Source organism: Pagrus pagrus (assembly GCF_965226575.1).
Source record: "Pagrus pagrus genome assembly, chromosome: 14".
NCBI lineage: Eukaryota > Metazoa > Chordata > Actinopteri > Spariformes > Sparidae > Pagrus > Pagrus pagrus.
The window spans coordinates 5,502,525-5,523,977 of NC_140198.1; the positions used below are offsets into that span (position 1 = coordinate 5,502,525).

General features: G+C 41.6%; 1 protein-coding gene across 1 annotated transcript in view; it reads left to right on the forward strand.

Moving 5' to 3' along the window:
- The window catches only part of fstl4 (follistatin-like 4), a 214,611-nt gene that overhangs the window by 131,765 nt on the left and 61,393 nt on the right, over nucleotides 1-21,453 (forward strand). Inside the window, exons 5-6 of the mRNA XM_084374357.1 lie at nucleotides 9,080-9,270; nucleotides 13,052-13,172. Of these exons, the coding sequence (XP_084230483.1) occupies nucleotides 9,080-9,270; nucleotides 13,052-13,172 (312 nt within the window). The remainder of the gene's footprint in view (nucleotides 1-9,079; nucleotides 9,271-13,051; nucleotides 13,173-21,453) is intronic.

Consider the following 21,453-nt stretch of genomic DNA (forward strand, 5'->3'; position numbering starts at 1 on the left):
CGCAGTCTCGATCTATTAGCGGGAGCAGGGGCTTGGTAATTATTTTCTTTTTGCTAAATCCGCTTCACCAGGGCTGAGTGTGCAACTGTATTTATATTCTGATCATGGCATCGAGGACCTGTTATTCTTTGTATTGTTGTTGGTGCACCCTGTAGGCCACCATGCAGTTCATGACCATGGAAGCAACTTCAGTCTCCATTAGTTAAAACTCTGCTGCTATGACAGCCAAAACCACATGCAGGTACTGTAAAGAGGCCATGTGACTGGGCTGCAATTTGTGCTAAACCACACATTGTGTTAGAGCAGAAAAATAGTACATACATGTATTGTGATTGTGGTAAAGTACACGTCAGCAGGACGTGTCCAGGGAGAATCAAGCTAATGGAGGCTGTTGGAAAGCACTGTATGTTCTCCATTCCCCAGTGATACTGAAACATTTATCGCCAACTATTTTGATAATAGCTATAATAATTTCAGTTATTTAAAAATGTCAATCATTTTCCGGTTCCACCTTCTTATGAGGATTTGTTCCCTTTTCTTTTTGTCGTTTGAGGTAGTAAATGAAGAGTCTCTGGGTTCAGGATGTTGGTTGGACAAAAGAATAAGCATTTATTTATAATGAAAATAATCAGGAGATTATTTAATAATTAATGTGATCATAAGTTGCTGCCCCACAGCCAGAACGCCTGGTAGAAATGAGAGAAAGTCTGTTTTGTTGCTTTTTTTTAAGGGGGTCTTACAATAGAGGATGTTCGACTGACGCACCAGATGGTTTGTTACACAGAACCATCTGGAAAGAAGACGCTGGAAACTGTTTGGAAAAGGGCAGGCACTTTCTAAAATATTTGGCAGGTGATGGATGAACCATCTGTCTGTCACGGGCTAACTTCAACCAATCAGATCAGCTGTAGGAGAGCGCCACCGCCGGCAAAGCCAGTTAGTAAATCAAATATATTCCCATTAAGAAAAGCCTTTAATGCCATTCGTTGCTCTTTTATTCAGTGAAATAAACAGTCTACTTCTGATATAACCTCTTGAGCGGCCATCCATTGTTGTTTTCAAATGAACAGTCGCTTCTCTCGCTGGTCGTCACACCGACAGTAGCACTTCCTCCAAAGAGGAAGCTGGTTGGTTGACTTCCTGTGTGTTCAGCCAGAAGTGAATAGCTTGAAGCCCGGCAAGAAGCCATGAACACGCAATCGTGACTCGATCCAACTGCCTCACATGATAAAGTACTTATTGTATGTACGCTGTGCACATTGTAAAGCCCCTCTGTAAAGTTTGTTTATGCTGTTTTAAAGAGAGCGTACGATGCTTTAGATTCACACGTCAAACATCAAACCTCACACACTGCAAGTTTTTTGACAGCCGGTAGCTCATTTAAAAAAATCCCAAAAAAGAAAATCCACGAAATAATCCATGAAAATAGTTGTACTAGATAAAGTACATTGCTGATGTTTCAATTCCTAGCTCATTCTGTCTCTTCTCGTCAGAGGCCACTGTCACTGTGAACAATGTGAGGCCTCATGTACGTGCTCTGAGACGTCCAATGCAACGGTTTGAAACGAGTAATTAAGAATTTTTATTCCAATAATCGCTAAAATTTCTTGAAAACGTAACTCGCTTAACACATAACCAAAGCCATTACAGCCTTCACGCAGTGCACTTCATGATAATTAACTGATTAATTAGAACTAATTGAGAACATAAAAACAGCTCTTTCACCCTTATTTTCAGGCAACATTTTCAAAAACATCTGTACCTGCTGAGTAAAGCTGCTGTAGTGTGACGGAGGAGCACTTACATCCTGATCATTAACGCTCAAAGGGAGGAAAGGGAAGGCGTCAACGGCGCTGACACTGTAGATGCTGTCATTTCCTATGAGACGGTGGCTCAACAGTAGCAGCAGTGTCAAGAATACAAATAATACTAGTCATTTTTATGATGGTAAGTGTTTATTTGGCGTGCAGCTGCTTAACTCCGCGTGTCCCTGCAAGTTACACTCCTCCTCAGACTGATGGGCGTCTCTCTGAGATTGAGAAAGTAAGAGTGGAAGAGAGTCGGATCGAGAGGAGGGAGAGGAAGAGATATCGGTGATGTGTATAGTGCTGATGTGCAGTTTGAGAAGCCAGTTCTAGGCGATAGGGCTCGCAGACAGACAGGCAGCCGGGGAGTGAATGCTACTGTACTATTTCTCCTTCACTGCTTTGCCAATAACTTTGGTGTTGCAATGGGTTTTCTCATTTAGTCAGTGCCAAGCTGCACAGACTCTGATAAGACTTTCCCGAGCACACACTGATCCACTCTGCAGAATGTATGGTAAGGCAAACTGGCAGACAGCTCGCCCCGCACTCAGGAAATCTAGAGGCGTCATTTTTAAATCAGTGGGAGTTGCGTATTAGCTGAGAAACGTGGGAACTATGAATCATCACTTTTTTCCTGCTTTTGATACGGGATTACGGCTCACGCTGAAGTTTCCCAACCACAGTCTCGTGTTGAATAATAATTTAGAGAGCATGAATGTTTAATCCATCGCTCCGCCCCCGTGATATCTCACTCATGGTCAGTTGTGACAGCTCGCTGCTAATCAGCTGACTCCTCCAATCACAGTCAAACGAGCCTGTGTTGATAACTGACAGCTCAGACTCTTACTCTGCCGATCACTCGCGCTGCCGCTGCTGCTGCTGCCGCTGCTGCTGCTGCTGTTGACCCAGGTTGCTCGCCTTCCTCAGCCTCCTCCTGCTGCTGTTTGTAGACGGATGCTGTGCAAGCTGTTTCTGAACGTTGGCTTGTTTTGTGCTTCGGTTTCATATTTATGGAAATATATGTCTGTGGGTTCTTTATTGCTCTTCCCTCAGCGTGTCTCTCACGCTACTTGGCTTCATCTGGTGAGTGTGGTGTGCAATACCACTGACTCTTTCTGATCCGATGCAGAGTCAAACCCAGGCTGGTGCTGCTGATACCATACGATACTGATACTGCGTACAAAAGCTCAATAAGTTGTAGTTTTCAGAGTGCAGAACTTCCTTTGTTTGAACATCAACGCACAAACTGAAGCCTAGAAGGATGTGAATCGCTTTCCAGCGGCCAGTGACGGTGATAAACGTTGCCAATGGCTGCACTCGCCATCTCTCTCTGTCCCTGGATGATGCCGCGAGTGCCGAAGGACTCAGTGATTGAAGTCTGTTTTCGCCTGAGCAGCACCTTTCTTCTCCTCTTCTTTAAACCACAGCTGCAAAACCTCATCATATTCTGTATTGTGATTAAATCTCAGATGCTTAACAAGGTGCCTCACACTCCTCCTGCACATATCACATCCGGCTTTGTTGTTGTTCTTAGAGCTAAAAAAAGCTCCACACCATCGTGAATATCAACTCCCTCTAAGTGGCACCTTGCACATAGAAACATAGCTTGCATGTGAGTATGACAGGCGGAAGGAGAAGTAGTTCCTATAAATCAGGTATTGTTTGAACTGTATGTTGTTTATAGGACACCTACTTTCGATTAAGATAAAGCACACATTAACCACAGATTACTGACTTTAGATATCTATCTTTCAATATCCAAATTGACCCTACAACTGTAAAGTTTGGAATCGGTCGATCCGCACACCACTCCTCACAAGTAGAATAGTCTCTGTTGAATGTAAAATAATGATAATTTGTTGTAATGAATGCATCTACGTTCTTTAACGCGATCTATCTAAGGATTTTATTTGAAGTTACTGCGCTTAAGCGTGAGTTTTTTTGTCGTGACAAGCGGAGTCCGCCTCAGATTACCTGCACATCCAAAAATGGACCCACAGGAAATCATGTATTTACGTACCTTCAGCAGCACAATTTGAATTTTCATTTTGTTTATAGAAGCCTCTCTGTTTAGTTCGTCCTTCAGGCAGAAATTAACTAACTTCCTGCCAATGCAATCCAAATATTTTCTCCCGCTGCCTCACAATAAAAACAGTCGACCAGCTTTATTTTTGAGCCGAAACAGGAAACACAATCTAACTGAGGTCAGCGCTCTGAACAAACAAGACAAAGCCAATTTCTTGATCTTACTTTTGATTACTCATCTAATCTACAAAATCAATTAACAGAATTTTCTGTCAATCAAATCAGTTGCTTCAGCATTAGCAGAATTCATGAATATCCTGAAAATACTTGAAGGTAATATGATTTTATGAGTCATTTAGCCATGTTATGCTCTGCAGAAGTATTTCCAAGTGCTCAGTGACTTCTCTTTCTCAGTCTTAGTCATGCAAACTCTAAAATGCCGTTAAACACACTGAAAATATAGGATGATGACTATTAAAAACGGAGAAGTTAAAGGTTTAAGTGTTTTCGGTCACAGCGTGTCACAGAAGAAATGCTGGACAGACTATGAAGCTCACAGTAAGCCGATTTAAACAGCTGCCAGCAGCGATTATACAATATGGGGCTCTCCTGTGACTTGTGTCACCCCCATCCAAGATTGGCTCAGCTCTCTTAGACCTTGCTGCCCTCAGGAGCAAAGAGTGTCCATCATATTCATAATTATCTGGAAGGGAGGTCCATCACCATCGCATATTAGCAGCACACAGACGGTGTGGCAGTAAATAATCCCATCATTTCAGCCAGGGGAGGTCAGGCAGACATAAATTTAACACAGAGCACTTTTACATCCTGGAGGGCATTGTAGGGAGGTTTCATCATCTGAAGGATTGATGCCTCGGATTTCCTTTTCCCTCCCTCCGACTTTTAGCCAGAGCCAAGATCTCACCCAGTAAGTACAGCAGAAAGTTTTAGCTGTTTTGATCCATACACATCTGAATTGCAGGGGATGTATGATGTATGCTCAGTACCTTTTGGATTTCTCCACTGGCTCTCTGAACAAACCTGACAGGAAACCAGCAACAAATCAGTCTTGGCTCCTTACTAGCACCGGGTCATGCTCCGCTATTAATGAATGCCTTTTTGTCAGGACAGACCTGCCTGATTTACACTGAGGAAAAACATTTCACACCAGTTTTTATGGCGTGTAGGATTTAGTGGAATCAGTTAGTATCCCTCTCCTCGCCCTCCCCGACAGCAATCAACAGCTGGGAATGTAAAAAATATAAAAGGCCCTCTCTCGAAAACAGTGTTTGGACCTGCTCCCTCTGTAAATGTGAATTTTAAGGTAAGGAAAACTCAACAATTCTTAGTTTTAGGTAATTATACACTAATGAACACCAATAGATCCTACAGAACTGACCTTTAAAGGTGCAATATGTAAGAATTTTAGTTGAAAACATTCAAAAATTAGCTTCATTCATCAATAGAAGGTGAAGAAAGAAATATTATATGACCGCACTGTGCCGGTTCAGCAGATGGACACCATTTTCGGCACCCGAGCGGCACTCCTTACATACTGTTGTCGTCTGAGGCTGTAAATGTTTTTGTTTTTCACAGGTTTGTACTGAAATAACAAAAGCAAGAGAAAAAGATTTTTTAAGAGAAGCAGATTGACATAAACTGTTATTCACCCGGTTTTATTGTTTTGTTTTTCCTGCTTTCGTTGTACAGTAAAAAAAAGATCTCACAATTCACTGCACAGCTATGAAATGCTTCTGCTACTGGAATCAGAAAGGATAACCAAAAAAATGGTTTTAATGTCTTTAACTCTGCAAGAACTTCATGCTTCTTGCTTAAAAAGTGCACTATGAATAAATTATTATAATATTAGACTACAGAATGTCACACAGCTGCATTTTTACACTGATTAAGGGGGAGCTTCCACACAAAATCGGCCATGTTAGCTGTTGTTCATGGGCAGAGAGTGACAACATATGGAAAGTGACTAATTTCCTGGAGAAGAATTTATACAATGGTGGGAAAAAAAAGTCATTGACATTCCTCGTTCACGTCCCAAACACCGTTTTTGCGTTTTTCTTTAAAACCTTTGAGAGATTTCACTCCTCCTTTAAATGTCCATGACTTTTTCCCCTCTTACACAATTCATACAATTCCCCTAAAGCATGGCAGGAACTTTTCCAGCTCTTCCTCTCTCTGTTTGTTTCCCCGCCCTGCCTGACATTTATAAAGTGTGAGCTCGTGGAGGACGCTCTGAGCGGTGGAGAGGAGCTCCGTCTCCGGGACATTGGGCGTCCATGGTGCGAGCAGCTTCGGATCACTCACTTAAGCAGCTAACATTTCAAACGGGCAATAAAGGGAGTCCTGGTCCCTCTAGAACAATAAAACAGTGTTAGAGTCAGGGGTGGATGCACTGTAATACAGACAGATATTTATCTGCCACTGCTGCAGCTGCTGTGCTCAGCAGAATGAGAGAGACTGAATCAAAGGACGTTCGCTCCAGCGAAGAAAAAAAAAAGCGTGATTCACAGTAGCATCCAGGTGTAACATCCACTTTCTCGTCACGGCCAGAGGATAGAAGGTGTGCCCGGAGAGAAAAAAAGGAGGTCATGAGGGCTTAAAAGTAATTTACGACCTTAATCAACCTGTGTCAGCACGGCAACATTGTTAGAAGATGTCTCCCTGACGCAAGGCTTTAAAATATCCATTTCCTTTACATGTGAAACTGAAGAATTTCCTTCCAGATATCTTTTCTCTTTCTGTATAGATACTTGCGGGGGCCGAGTGAGTCTGAGCAAAGAGAGGATTGTTCTGTCCATATATGACAAGATGTAAATCAGCGTGGGGGTGTTAATTTGTTTCTGTCCTTCCAGAACGGGGACAGAGATGACAGCTAGGTGATGATCCCTCATGTCTGATCCATCTCACGCCTCATTCCCCTCGCAGGAATAACATTGAGCGGGGATTTAGCCAAGACCTTGACTTAACTGCCTGCTTGTAGAGGGGAGTGCACATTGTCTTTGTTGTGTGGGCTGCAATAAGTAGAAGGGGTCGCCAGCGTCGAGGCGTGTGTGTGTGTGTGTGTGTGTGTAACATTGTGTGTGTTCCCTTTGGTTTTGTCTATTCAAGCGTAACGGTGAGAGCTGTCACACGTCACGCAAAATCCTCCCAGAAATGAACAGGAGATTACCGAGATTCACCAGAGCTGGGGCGGCCCAAACAGTATTGTTCCGACAGCCTTGAAATTGTCTGTTGACCCTTTATGAAGCATTAGACAGCTGCCGTATACCAGAGCACCACATGTGTATTCATCTGCAGCTCAAAGTAGTCCCCAACAAAGTCATTATTTACTGCCGTTCGTGTGACATTTCCCTGAACACGACAGCGCCCAGCTGTTTTTCAACCTTTTTTCCTGCATAAAAAAAAATGTAATTATATGTTTGCGTCCCATTTGGTAGTCGTGTACAACTCATGGAGTTTCACAGCCTGTAGGGAAGTGAATATTATAGGACACACTTTTGTTGGTATTGGTTTTTTTCATGGTATATACAGGCGATGGAGGTTCTCAGTCATCCAGGTCACTGTAACTCTAAGTGCTTCATCGTAGGCAACTGGACTTGCTAGTAGATGGATCCTCTTACGCCTCTTTCAAACCATCTGTCTTCTCTGGCCAAGATCAACAATGTACGACAATGTACACATCTTGGAGTAACAGAATCGATCTACGCCAAACTGGAAAAGACCGTCTTTGAACAGAGGCGGTGGCCTGCAATATTACAGTACTTATCGCCCACCTACAGTGCTGTAGTCTGAGTTCCCTCCACAGACAGCTTAACAACCATTCACACCCTAACAGCCCACATGAAGCACACGTAACCAATGACGTTTAGTACGTTTGTGGAGCATTCGCATCTAGGGCTGGGCGATACAGCCTTAAAATGATATTGGTGGATATTCTATATATACTATATCGCAGTACACTACATCAAGCCCTGCTCTGTGGCACAGTGTCAGATCAAGCAGTTGAATGGAGAGCATGCAGTCTTAAAGGTTGTTTAGGACTTAATCGTGGGTCACCCTGAGCTTTTCTTTGAGATGAGACGGCGCTTTGCACACCAGGAAACCCTTTGTTAGTCCGTGGGTGTGTACATATGCATAAGCATGAAAATATGTGCCTCTTTAGTATGCACTTTAACATGGAGGACCCCAGCAGGAGACACTGTCTGTCTGCTGTTGCCGAACTGAACCCTTGTTCACTTCGCTGCAGTCAGACGAACAACTGTAGTTATGCTCTGGCAGCACTCCCCGCTGCTACAAACCAAAAGTAGATACAGGGACTAAACTTCTAGAGTCTTAGCGTCTCCATCGTGTCCCCTAATTTTGCAGCTGTTGGCTTTGATAGTTGCTGAGTTGTTAAAGGAGATTAGGCAATGAGATCCATTCCCGTGTACTCTCAGAGGGGGGGCCTCTGCTCTGCGGTGATCGGGCATGGACGTCACCTAATGATTTATTCATACAAGGGAGATTTTTCCATATTTTGTTCTCTCATCACCGAGCTTCTGACTTGCACATAGGCCCCGCTCCCTCCAGTCAGCGTCTCCCATGCTGTCATCAGGCTCAGGTGATATTAAAGCAAAGGAGGGACGCGAGAAAAGAAAAAGTAAAACCTCGTCTTCTCCCCACCCGTGTCTGGCACTCATTTGCCTACTCTCCATTCCCTCACAGCATGAGACGGACGTGTTTCGCATAATTATTGATCTCAAGTGTGAAGAAAAATGCTGAGTGCTGCCCATGATTAATTTGTGGTCCCTAATTTTCCTCTGCACGTCCTCATCAGGCAGAGCATTGCAGAGAATCGGGAACTAGAGACCCAATGTGGTTCTGAGCTCTAATCCCATAGCAAAGCAGGACAAGAAGCTTGAGTGGCTCTAAATGAGGACGCGTACCTTTTGTTTTCATGTGGATTCAAGGATTAATGCTAATTAATTGAACCCCCAGCCTAGAAAATACTGTCAGACAAATTATGCAAACAAAAAAAAGTGTTTTTTAAATGAGTAAACACTCAAGGATACACACATGCATGCACAAATATACACAGTATCTATCCCTCTTGCCCTCTTTGCCTCTCCTCCCTCTGTAAAACACACAAACACACTAAATCCAATTTACAGCTACAATAAAAAGGCTTCGGCTTGTGTAATTGAGGTTAATCAAATGTCTTCTCTTCCATATCTGTGTGTTTGCTCTTCTAGGCAACGCATGCACCATGTCGGAGTACAACAAGCTGAAGAGCATGCTGCTGGATATGCAACCGAAAGTGCTGAAGACCGACGAAAAGAGCCAGCAGAGAGACATGGAGGAGAAGAGAGCGCTGGTGGACACCATGTTCAAATACCTGGATGTGGACCAGGACGGCCGGCTGGTCAGTGATGAGCTGGAAAAGGTGGGTGTCCAGTTGAGATGGCATCTGTAATGAGAAAGAAGGCATTTGGATGAGGTACGGCTGTGCCTGGAATACACCTCCCAGCGAAGGTTTTTGCAAGAGGTGCTGGGTGAATTTAAAGTATGCCATACATTTTTTGAAACAGTTTTTTGTGAAGAATAAGTTCACCCAGAAATAAAAATTATGACATTTTCTACTCACCCCATGCTGATGAAAACTCGGCATGTCTTTTCATAGTCATTTCTGGAGCTTCACAGCAAAACAGCGTTGCAGCGTTTCCTAAAAAACAGAAGTAGACAGCGACTGAACCACTGAAAAAAGCCATGAAACTGGCTCTACACACATAGCCCGAGTCTCCTGAAGCCCTGAGATTCCAAATTGATCTGAAAAGATGTTATTTACTCCCCAAAATCTTCACTGTAGCTGCTCAGCTAAAAATGTCAGCGAGTACCTGAAGTGGGTGCACAAGTTTGACTGTGCGTCAGTTGTGTAAATAATGTCTTCTCAAAATCCATTTGGGACTTCTGGGCTTTTTGGTTGTTATTTTTTTTTTTTCCTTTTTTCTAAAACAAGTCCCAGACTGCCCCTCTGATGGTCCCATTTCCCGAGTTGGGTAGTCATTTTTCTAACATCGGTGTGTTCATGTGCCCCATGTCAGAATGTGGGAGCAACATGGACGCCAAAAATATTTTTTTTGCATTTTATCACAAAAAAAAACACTTTGACAACTGTTTCCAGTATTTTCAGTTACAAGAAAGACTAAAGGAAACAATACAATGACAAGTTCCTTACAATGAACCCAATGTTTACTTTCATCCGCCATGTTAAGTGTCACATGACGTCAGCTCGGCAATTTGTGTACCACCTCTTTTTCGACTTTCCGAGTTGTTGTTCCACCTGAGGGGGCATTCATGTGATTTTTCCCAGTCGGAAAAGCGTTGTTTCTGATAATACTGACAGCACATGGACGTACAGTATGAAACTTTAATGACTGAATTGTCCTTTTTGGTTGAACTTAGAGCATTTAATACAGTATGATTGGTTGAGATTTCAAACCTCATCGAAGACATTATCAGTTTAGGAGAAAGAGTTTAATTGATATAATTTAGGGAAAACGAACCATTAAAAAATATACATTACAGTTAATATTTTTCAATCAGGTTCCTCGCTCAATCAGGTCTCCTCACCAGGAATATTACCGGGTGAGTGACATGTGGCTGCCACATTTAATCATCTTGTTTAACAATGAAAATTGTTTACTGAGGTTATCTTCCCACCAGAGTCTGATTGGAAGCAGGCGGACTGTAGAAAGGATTGTCACTGACACGTGCAGGGTGAGGAAATGAAATTATTGCGGGCATCATCTGGTAGGCCTATCAGGAAATGGGCATCAGAGATTGGTGTTAATTAGACTCCTCCCAACCGACGCTGCGATCTCGCCGACTTCTGCCAGAATGCAGCGGAGCATGTTGGAGTCACTACAGACTGCAGGAAGACTAAATTATCAAAAGCTTTACAGTATTAATGTGCTGTAGCTCTTTGGATGAATGATGCCAAAGAAAAACAAGTTTGAAAATGAATAAAAATCGCAAATAAAGACAGTCTCAAAAATGCCACAGTAATTCATCTTTTGTGCTCTCACCATGGTTGGAAATGACAGCACACTTTGTCAGCTTCTCAAAAGGAAAAGATGATTTTTGGACTAGTTCTCGCCGCAGAAATAAATGATGCAATAAAAGATCCAACAAAAGATTTTTTATCAGTCACAGCTGACAATTGCAAACGCTAACATGTTGCCAGAAAATCTTTAGATATGATATTCTTATCCTGCAAAAAGTCATAAATGCAGTTTCATAGAGAAAAATGCTTTGAATGATCAAAAGAATTCAAAGACTTTTTTTTTGGGCCATCCAGACTCTCTCTTCAATTTGGGATCTATCTATTGTCACAGATGGTCTTTGAGGGTAAAGTCCTGTAGTTTGGGTTTGAAATACTTTGACTGAAACGCCCAAGGACAGATCAGTCTGTGTCAGCGTGCACACAGCAGTGGCTGCTGGAGGCAGCGACGAGAGAAAAAAAGTTTGTCGCGTCCCTCTAAGCTGCCGTGTCACATGTGCAGCACCATATAGAATCAATTGGAGGAGATGAACAAGCACGGGGGCGATACGTCTAGGTTGGAAATCATAGCTGAAGGATGTAAACATGGCATAGTTTGGCCTAAAAGCACACTTCATGTTAAAAAGCTTAACAGAAAATAATCCAATTATTTTACTTAAAAAAATAAAGAATCTTATTATCTATGTAATAACAGCTTTGATGTGCAGCATTAGCAGACGTACAATGTGTCATTGCTGCCAACATTATTATTGTCCTGGTTGATCTATATGTACTTTTGCTTTGCTCACAAAAATCACTAAAATGTGGTTTTGATGTTTTAAGATGAGTTAAAGTCTTTTATCCTTAAATAATTTTTAACTGTGATAGTTTTCCCCAATTTTCCTCGAAGGCCACTCACATTAAGTCTTTTCCCGACAGTAACTGTAGTCTGTTCCTTTGCTACACATGAACATACACTTTTTTTTCCCTTATATGTTTAAATATTTCCCCTAGGAACTTATTAACTGACAATTTCTAAAAAAAAAAGTATACAGGCTAAATAAAGCATCGCTCCATAAGCTCTTGAACACAGACTCCATCTTCTCCAGCACGAGCAGCACTTTAACAACGCTCAACTCGCATTGACACTGTGGCACTTTTATCAGTTACGCTTTTATGCAGAGGCAACAGCTTTAACAGAATAGTGCAACCGGAGTTATCGTCTCGTATAGCCTTGTGTTTATCTCCCTAAAAACTCCTTAACATCACCTATTCAAAGATAGTTCCCCTGAGAATTAGGCGCCGCTAAGGTGAAGGAGATGGCTCATAAATGACAAACAATGGAAGAGAGAGTGGTGCGTCCTCCCAGGGGAACATCCTTGAATGAACTCAGGTAAGAGTGTGAGTAGAGATACTCCTTAAAATGGCAAGCAATCACAAACAGCACTTACATGAGAGGCGACATATTTAACCCACCCCTTTTTCAAATGGGATGAAATTACTCTCAGAATGAGCCGGTTTCTGTGGTTCTGGTGTTTACGTATGTGAGGCTTTTTTCCCCTCTGATGGAAATCTTATTGTAATTATTGGTTGAGCGAAAAAGCTCATTCCAAACACTGCTCGTAATGGCAACTGTTTTCAGGTTGGCAGTTAATTTCACATCGCCGCTCCGTCTGCTGGAAGCCCAAATAATCACTTCTTGTGGAGCACTTGGAACAGCAAAAATGTGATGGCTTTCATGAGACGGCTGTAATGTGGATTTGTATATTTTTATAAGACTGTCAAGAGTTTAATTTAGATAACGTGCAGGAACTCAATTATGTAAAAAATACAGAATGCAAGCAAATCTATGGATGCAATAATGAGGAGGATCGGTATTTTAAAAGACGTTTGGAGTGCAGGTGTTCAATATTCATCAAAGGCTTCCCTATTTAAAGACTACTGACATATGAAATGTATGTGGTACCTCCCCTTTGAAAATGTCAGATTTACATCTATACTGAATGCGCATAATGTGTTTTTCTCCTCCAGCATATAGCTCAGATTAAAAAAAGATGAAGGCGGTAAAGTAAGGGCTACGATAAGGTCTCATCATTCTGTAGCTGTGAACAATGGCTGCCTTGATCATCTTCAAGTTCTCCTTGCAGATTTATGTTGTGTATGTGTGTGTGTTTGTGTGTGTTAGATCTCCATGAAGGAGCACTTGGAGGACAGCCTGATGGAGTGCACCATGCAGGACCTGCTGCGTTATGACGACTACAACAATGACGGACACCTCAGCCTGCACGAGTTCTACACAGCTTTCCGTGAGTCTTCAGTTCGATCCGTGCATGTTTCACCCTCATCCTCGTTTTCTTCAGTGTACCATCATAAAACAAAAGATTCAAAGTACTGAAACACTATCTGCCTATTTAGATTTCCATCTGGCACAAGTTTGCACTTTCACACTTTTCTGTTAATTTGTTTCTTTAGCTGAAAAAAACCCTGCAAAACACACGTCTCCCGTGCTTTTTAAAACTAAAACCACACAGCTTTACTGTCACCACAATTCAGAGCCGCCTTGTGACCTCCCATCCATTCAGCCTCCCCTCTCCACAGCAACCATCGGGACAAAAGTGTTTCAGCCACAGATAAATTGATAATTGCACACTAGCCCATGTGCCCAGACCAAACCATGATTATAGCATCTGGAACGGCCGTAATAGCCGTCGGGGGTTTAGGCTGAGCAGCAGCTGAAAGGCAGGTTCCACCATATTAAGACCAATAACCACAATTACGCTGCTAATGCCGCTGTAGCATCAGCTTGCCGGATGTCATGGCAACCTCCTGGTTTTTTTTTAAACTCACATTTGTGCATTTTCTCTTTCCTCGTCCAAATCTCAGCTCAAACTGCGGGAAACTTAAATCTGAATCCAAAGCGGGCGATAAAATCTGATAAAGTTGATGAATCCAATGGTTAGCTGCGGCAGGTGGGCATTTCTGGGGCTCTACCTCAGCTTGCGGAGGTCCATTAAGCAACACCACAAATTTAGCCTCCTAATGACTGGTTTTAGTGGGAACCAGCATGCTATTATTCTGTTACTCTCCACTCACCTTCCAGATGGGCAGTGAGAAGATACACTGCATGGTATTTATCTACCTGCAGGTTATCTGCCTGCGTGGGTCCAGGCCGTGTTTATCAATGCATTTAATGTTTGACAAGCAGTTGAAGGAATGAGCTGGGACCAATAAAACAAGCAAATGATCAGATGATGCTCAAGGTTAACTGTTGGGCCGCAGAAAGGAAACACCAAGGGGGAGTACTTATTTCTGAGTGGCGCATCTGGTGTTATCTGGATGAATGTCGATGGTGTTGAATTGTGCAAGTTTCAAGGCAAGTGTGTGTGTTTGTGTGAGTGACTGGAGTTGTGTGTGTGTGTTTTCCTGGGATGCAGTCAATGCCTTCCCCTGGTGAGTGGTCTGGGAAGCAAAGCAGCCAGGAATCACAGGTGTGTTTAGCGGGGCGGAAATTTACAATATGGTCACAAGTTTGGAAAATAGACTACGAATAATAGACCTAAATGATGTGAGAAGGTGGCTGATAAGCCCATTGTCTGATCCCAGGCAAACAACTGAGACGCAAGCTTGAGTCGTGTTCTGGAGACCCAATGACTCAAAGCACGGGGTAGAAAATTACTTCTTTAGATTTGATGGTTTCCCTCTGTTGATACTCTACGTCTTCATATAAGAATAAACGCCCCGTGGCTATTTCCCCAAAAAGACAACCCCAGCTTTATTGCTGCTCCCTCGGTCACTGAATAAGTGCTTTTAAGGAACACTAATTGTGTTGTTTTGACCCTTTTGTTGTCTTTGCTCTATTTAATGAATAAACCTTGACAGGCACAGCACTATACACAGCTCCGTTGTCACCCAAATCTATTTTTTATTTTTTACCACAAATTGAATAGAGGGGGAATATGCTGGGAGAATACTCCTGAGATGATTGCATTGTTATTGATTTTTCCCCCTCTTATTCTCCCTTTTATAAGCCCAGCAGGTTGTTTTGATGTACTTTTTATTATTACCTTTCTCAACTGGCTCCTTGGCATGTCTGTTAAGTAGATTCTACTTAAACACCATTTTCATGTCTCCGAGAGTATGGATTTATAATTACAATCAAAGATTAATGACTAGCTAAATGTTACCGATGTGGGATTAGTGGCAGTTAGTGGGAGACGGCAATCACATTTACATTTGTGACTCAAACATTAAGTGTACAGTAAGTCCAATCAGTGCAACCATGGGACAATCTTTAGGTCCTTGATTATTAGTTTTATAAGTAATCAGTATTTAATGAAGGGTTATAGTCGCAAAATGATGAAGGGATCCAGAAAATGTGTTTCATCATCTAAAAGATAGAGAAGAGTTCTTTCAGAAGCCTGTATCCCCTCACATACTCCTCACTGGCAGAGGTAATTACTAACTGAATTACTTTTTACAGAGACTGACTGGAGTGTGTGGCCCAGCTGTTGGGGAATAAACCTGCCTCCATCCAAAACTGTCACAGTTTCACAGTTACTAGCTCTGTTAGATCATGTTTTGAGGAAAAGTAGTGAAGAAAAGAAAGTTTGTATAACTTAATGATTCTATACTTGCTATAAGAGTATTCATGATTCTTGAAAAAAACCTCAAACATATAATGATAAACTGTGTATAAGCAGTACTTGTATAGTATCAGTATTTTAGTAATGGTACTTAAAGGGGCTCTATGCAACAATTTGTAGCAATTCACGTGTATTAATCACTTTTTTATTGGCCATTTGTGAGACGATTGTAACACGATGTGAAAAATAAGACCTAATGCTGCTGGACTGTCGATTTCTTTGTAAAAGGACTCTGGTCAGATTTTCTGCAACAGTCCAAAGGTGGTGAAGTAAAAATCTTAATCTTAAATCTTAAGAACATGGAAATACTGAAGTAATACTGGTTATTCTCAACTTTGAGACCAAGATTTTTACTTTTCCTCTAAATGTTTATCGGTTCCAATTATCACTTATCAGACTCCTGCATTACTAATAGTTGGTATCGGTATCGGCCCTTAAAAAAACACATCGGTCGACCCCCTGATAGAAATGGAGTCCAGCAACTCAAACCAACGACCAGCTTCCTGCATGAAACAGACGTTCCACAGAGCGCCCTTAATCCTAAAATTTGAATTCTGCTCAAGCTGCAACCCGTGATTATTATAGTTATCTGGTCATCTATTTGTTTGTTTAAACATTTCTTTTGATAGAAATTAGAGATGAATGCCATTCACAACTTTCCTGAACGTAACATGCAATCCTCAGATTGCTTGTTCAGTGGTCTTTTGCAGGAGTAAACTTGCAAATGTCTTAAATGATTAAACCATTATCACAGTTTTCTTTCAATTAACTGTTCAATTAATTGTTCCAGTGCTGAGCTGTATTTCTATACTGTTACCTTTATTGCAAGTCACACCAGTACTTCTGAGTTTAAGATCGATGAAGCCAGAAAAACAAGGACTTCTTGTTCTTTGCTACAGCGAGAGTGAATAATCAACCCTCTCTTGACCGTGGAGCATATTGCAGGACAGAGATAACAGTATAATGGCTTTACATTAGCTCTGCGAATCCTAATGGTGTCTGGTTTCACAGGGTTTCATTTCCTAACATTTATTACAGTGTCAACACTGTACATTGTCGTGGGTGGACGGCTTGTACACATGCTTAATGTCTCTGAATTAGAACCGCTGTAATTAAAATAATAATAAACACACAGGAACTGGCCTTGCGGTGAACTGGGCGGTGAAAGACAACAGCGCAGTGTTAGGTGAGCAGGCTTGTTAAGAGATATCTGAAGCCGGCAGATGTAATATATACCGTCGCACAAGGTCAGAGCTCCTTTGTGGATACATGTGCAGTGTATAAAGCTGCACTGCACAGATACAGTAAATGGAAGTTGTTAAAAAACTTATCTTCTATTCAAATATACATTAATTATACATTAGCATTTAAAAGCTGTGTGCCACAGTGACACTGATTCAGTATAATGTATTAATTATAACTTATATATCTATATATTATACTATGTTACTTATATTATTTGTATGTGCAAGTCAACATGTGCATTTGAACTAGAGATGCTGGACAAGCCCATGTCAGGATCAACACCCAGCCACTGTGTTATCGCCTGTTGGCCTTCAGTATACCAAACAGAAACTAGAGGCCCGAGTGTGTTTTGGTCAAAAAACTTCAAAAGTTGCGTTTGATGCAGAAACTTTGAAAACTGTTGGAGACCCTCCAGCTCCTGCAGAGAGCAGCATGAAAGCATCAGAACAAAGACAAACAATGATGGCCAGGAATTCAAACCAACGCTCCCGAAAACCAATGTCAGCACGCCGGCTTGTTTATTTTGCTAAATCTTCACGATTGACTCAGGGTCATCAAGCCAGCGAGAATTTGGAGAGCAACAGAGGAAAACACGAGTGGAAAAGAGGGACATGAGAGAAGAAAGCAGCGGGGCTACAGCAGAGAGACGGCAGCGTAACACTTCAGTGCTCTCTTTGCTTACCATCTTCTTGTGCTTACACTGACAGGATTTTAGAGTAGACATTAATGAACAGCTCTAAGCTTTATTATAAGATTTATTTCTGCTTTTCACATTTAAAAAGCCATTAGCTCCAATATTTTATCAGCTTCAGTTGATGTTGAGGTTACCGATTTCCTTATCAGAATGATTTGCACAGCTTCACTTTGTTTATTTGACTAGTATAGATTTTCATGTTCACATTATACAGTTAAAGTCTCGTTAGTATGTTAAATGTTAACAGAAGCTTTAGTCGTTAAGGTGCAGCACAATGAGCCAGCGGTCCAGCTTTTAATTTATTTACAAAAACACTCAGCTTGTGAGCTTTTAATTAGGACCAGGCTGTTTTGTTTTTTTTCTCTTCTTCCTGTTGTTCCTCCATCTTTTTTACCACATGCAGTCCACAATCGTTCTCTTTTATATTCTCCCGACATTCTTCCTCCACCGCGAGTCGATTTGTTTTCCATGACTCCTGTTAAAAGTAGAATTATATGGAGAAGCTGGGCTGCACTGGCGGGGCCACTCGGCGGGTCTGACTAATTAATCAAGAGAGTGGAGTAGCGGAGATGAAGAAGGAAGGGGAGAATGGTGGGAGAGTGAGAGTATCGTGTGGTGAAGAAGGGATTCTGAGGAGCGTGACGGTGCGAAGATTAGAGCCACTGGCTGAAGAAGGAAGGAGAGGCTCTCTGGAGGGGGATGGCCGACAGGAGAAATTAAAGAAAATGGATATGGAGGAGAGAAAATGAGATGGTGGCAGCTGGTGACAGACAAAGAGCAGGGAGGTTCAGATAAAGGTCGACAGGTTTGTAGGTTGAAGAATAGGGATGTGTACGGCTGTGGATGAGTGTGTTGAGAGCTTATGGACGTGTGAGAAATATGAGTCATTTGTGGCTTTAAAACAACATATATGTGAGAAATCACACATGGGGGCGCCCCTAGCTCGGTCTGTAGAGCGTGCGACCCATGTACAGAGGCCCAGGCTTAGTCTGACGTTTGCATCCTCACCTGTGGCCGTTCGCTGCATGTCATCCCCCCTCTCTCTCATCTCAATTCCTGTCCTCTCTCAAGCGTTCCTGTCAATAAAGCCTTGACATTTAAAAAATCACACATGGGATTGGAAATTTACACCCAAGAAACAATGAAACAACATCAGAGCGCTAAGTTGTACGGTCGAGGTAAATATATTTAAAATGAAGCATCCAAGCCTCTGAGGTTTTAATTAAAACCAAACACATCTGGACACGTCTGAACCAGCAAAGCATTTCATTTTTCTGAGGCTTACAGTTTCTGTATAAATGATTAATCTTTAATAAATTGTGTATTCGCCCAAAGTGGACCTAAATTACTAAAAACAAACAAATTAGTAATAAAGTAAAGGTGACAGCTTACATTTATAATCATCAGTAAATGTTTTGATTCACACGTGGCATGGTATCAAAAGACTAGCAGACAAAAGAAATAGATAATACTGTTGTAGATTATTCACCCCAAGGGGGAAATTATTTCCACAGTGTTTCCACACCGCAGGAACACAGCGTACCTGAACACCACATGAACTCAGAGACACCCAGGATACATGCAAACAGAAATAGATGGATATATAAGATGCTCGTACTGAAACATTTTACAGTAGTTCTGTTTCATTAACTTGATGAATCGCCTGATAATGTTCAACCCCGTCTATGAGAAATTATGGAGAGCATTTAAGTACGACAGATAGTTGTCAGGAGGTGGGCGTTTAACAGCTGGGTTCACATTCTGAATCTCATACCTGATCATGTTCGAGCAACACTTTGGTTAAGGTTAGGAAAAGGTTGCGGTGCTAATAAAGTAAACATGTCTCATGTCACTGCAGATATGTTCTATATTAAACATACACCAAGATGCTTCTTTAATATAACCATAAACAAAAGGTATAGTATTGCTAAATTAACACATTATGTTGATATTAAAAACAAACTTATATTTGTTGCAAGTTTGTTGTATATAAACTATTCTGAAGCTGTGACAGCTCCCTCCAGTGGTACGCAGAGGAATTGCACAACTGTTTTTTAAAATCCATTTAACTAATAATAATAACATTCAGATTAAAATACTTAAAATGTTATTTTCAATAAGTTTTGTCTTTCCTGTAATATTTTTGTTTCAGCCTGCCACGTAGTCATGTTCATGCACGTCGCACGCACATATGTCATCCAAGATAGTTAGCCGAGGTAAAATGTTCATAAAGGTTCAAAAACACAACAGACCTGGCTCCAAATGCAAAAGTGCAGAGCTGATGGAGAATTTATAACAGTGCAGCAAATGCTACAGAACAGTAAGCTGAATAGATCACACTGACTCTGTACTTCTAATGTCAGTTGGTATGGTGGTACCCGATCAGCCTAATATTTTTTGAGAAGGTACACAATGTTAAAAGTTTGAGAAACACTGTTCCAGGAGAAAAGGTTGTGAGTTCAGCAAAATCCACTTGTACATAAGCTGAACTCACATTTGAAATATCTCTTCTGAATTATATAACAGTGCGGGCTACATCGGTGCAGAAGTGCAGCTGGTGCAATAGGATAAAATGTTTCTCCTGGGCTCTCCTTCCATTCTCCATCCTGCACCCAACCAATGAAGCTTTTAGAGAGCACTGATGCCTCTGCAGCGAGATCTAATCTTTTTGTTGCTGCCTGGTAGCTCCTGTCAAGGTTTGATCTCTCATGTTTCTCAAGTTTGCCCTTAATCTGCACAAATGATCTTGCTGAGATCAGATCTCACTTTTACCACAGGAGCTTGTTGTTCTCTGACAGCCAAGTGGGTGAAAGACCTCCAGCTAAGCTCTTAACAACAAAGAGACTTTGAACTGGAGGTCTTGGTGGTTCCCTCAGCACCCACGCAGTAACATACCCTCTATCTTCTCCCCTCCGCTGCTTTCTATTGTTTCTTTTTCTCTACCACATAGCCTTCTCTCCTCTTCATCGCCTCTTTTTTCTCTGTCTTCCCATCTTTTTGCACTTATCTCTCTTTCCTGTTCCGCTTTCTTTCTTTCTTCTTCTTCTTTCCCCTTCCTTTCCTTTCCTTTCCTTTCCTCCCCTCTGGCCACTCTCCCTTAGCTACTGTTTGATGGCTCATTACCGCTCAATAGACCTTTGCAGCTAATTGCCGGTGTGTGTGTAAGGGGCTTTCTGGCACCTTCCGAGTATCGCCTCTATTCCTGGGTAATTACCCAGTGTCAGGTAGCTGCAGTAACAGGTAAGGGGCTTTGGAGGCTTTGGTCACAATTCTTCCATACTACTGAGGCAGAGAGAGGTCTTTCTTCTTCTTTTTTAAATAAGTGATCCATGTTTCATGTTGGTATGCTGCGTTATTTATTCAAACTGTAATAAAAGAGCATATTAACAGCATCTTGCATCTATTTCCTGTGAAAATGAGAATTTTTTATGTGATAACCATTTCAAACACATTGTCTTCAGCCAGAGTAATTAATAAAACCAAGTTTCCTGTGGATATTCCTACCTGCAGCAGTCTAATCTCACTATTTTTTGTAAGTTCAACAACCTGTTTGAAAAGGCCGTTGTTGCGAGATTTGTGCATATCCAAGTCTTTCATAACATTTTTTAAGAGTGGGTGTGTCCACGCATCTCAACCCCACCCCTGCAAACAAAGCTAACCGTAAACAGGCAAAATGATGTGTTGTGCATTAAAAACCCCAATTGAGCTAGTTTGGAAAATGCTACATTCAGAATAAGAAATTGAAAAAAATGGAGTATATTCTTTGAATGACCCATCCTTGATCCAGGACATTGAACAATGTAGCCATTGTATTTTCGGGTTTACTACAGCTTACAGTGATCACTTAGATCTTCTTTGTAATCAAAATAACACATGAGTTGACTGCTTGTTTAATTGTTGGTTCTCCATAAGTACCTCACAAATACAAGGACTCATGTACACATCAGGATTGTTCCAATACTGGTGTCAGAAATGCCTCAGATCCTGCCTGAAATGAGTCGATTT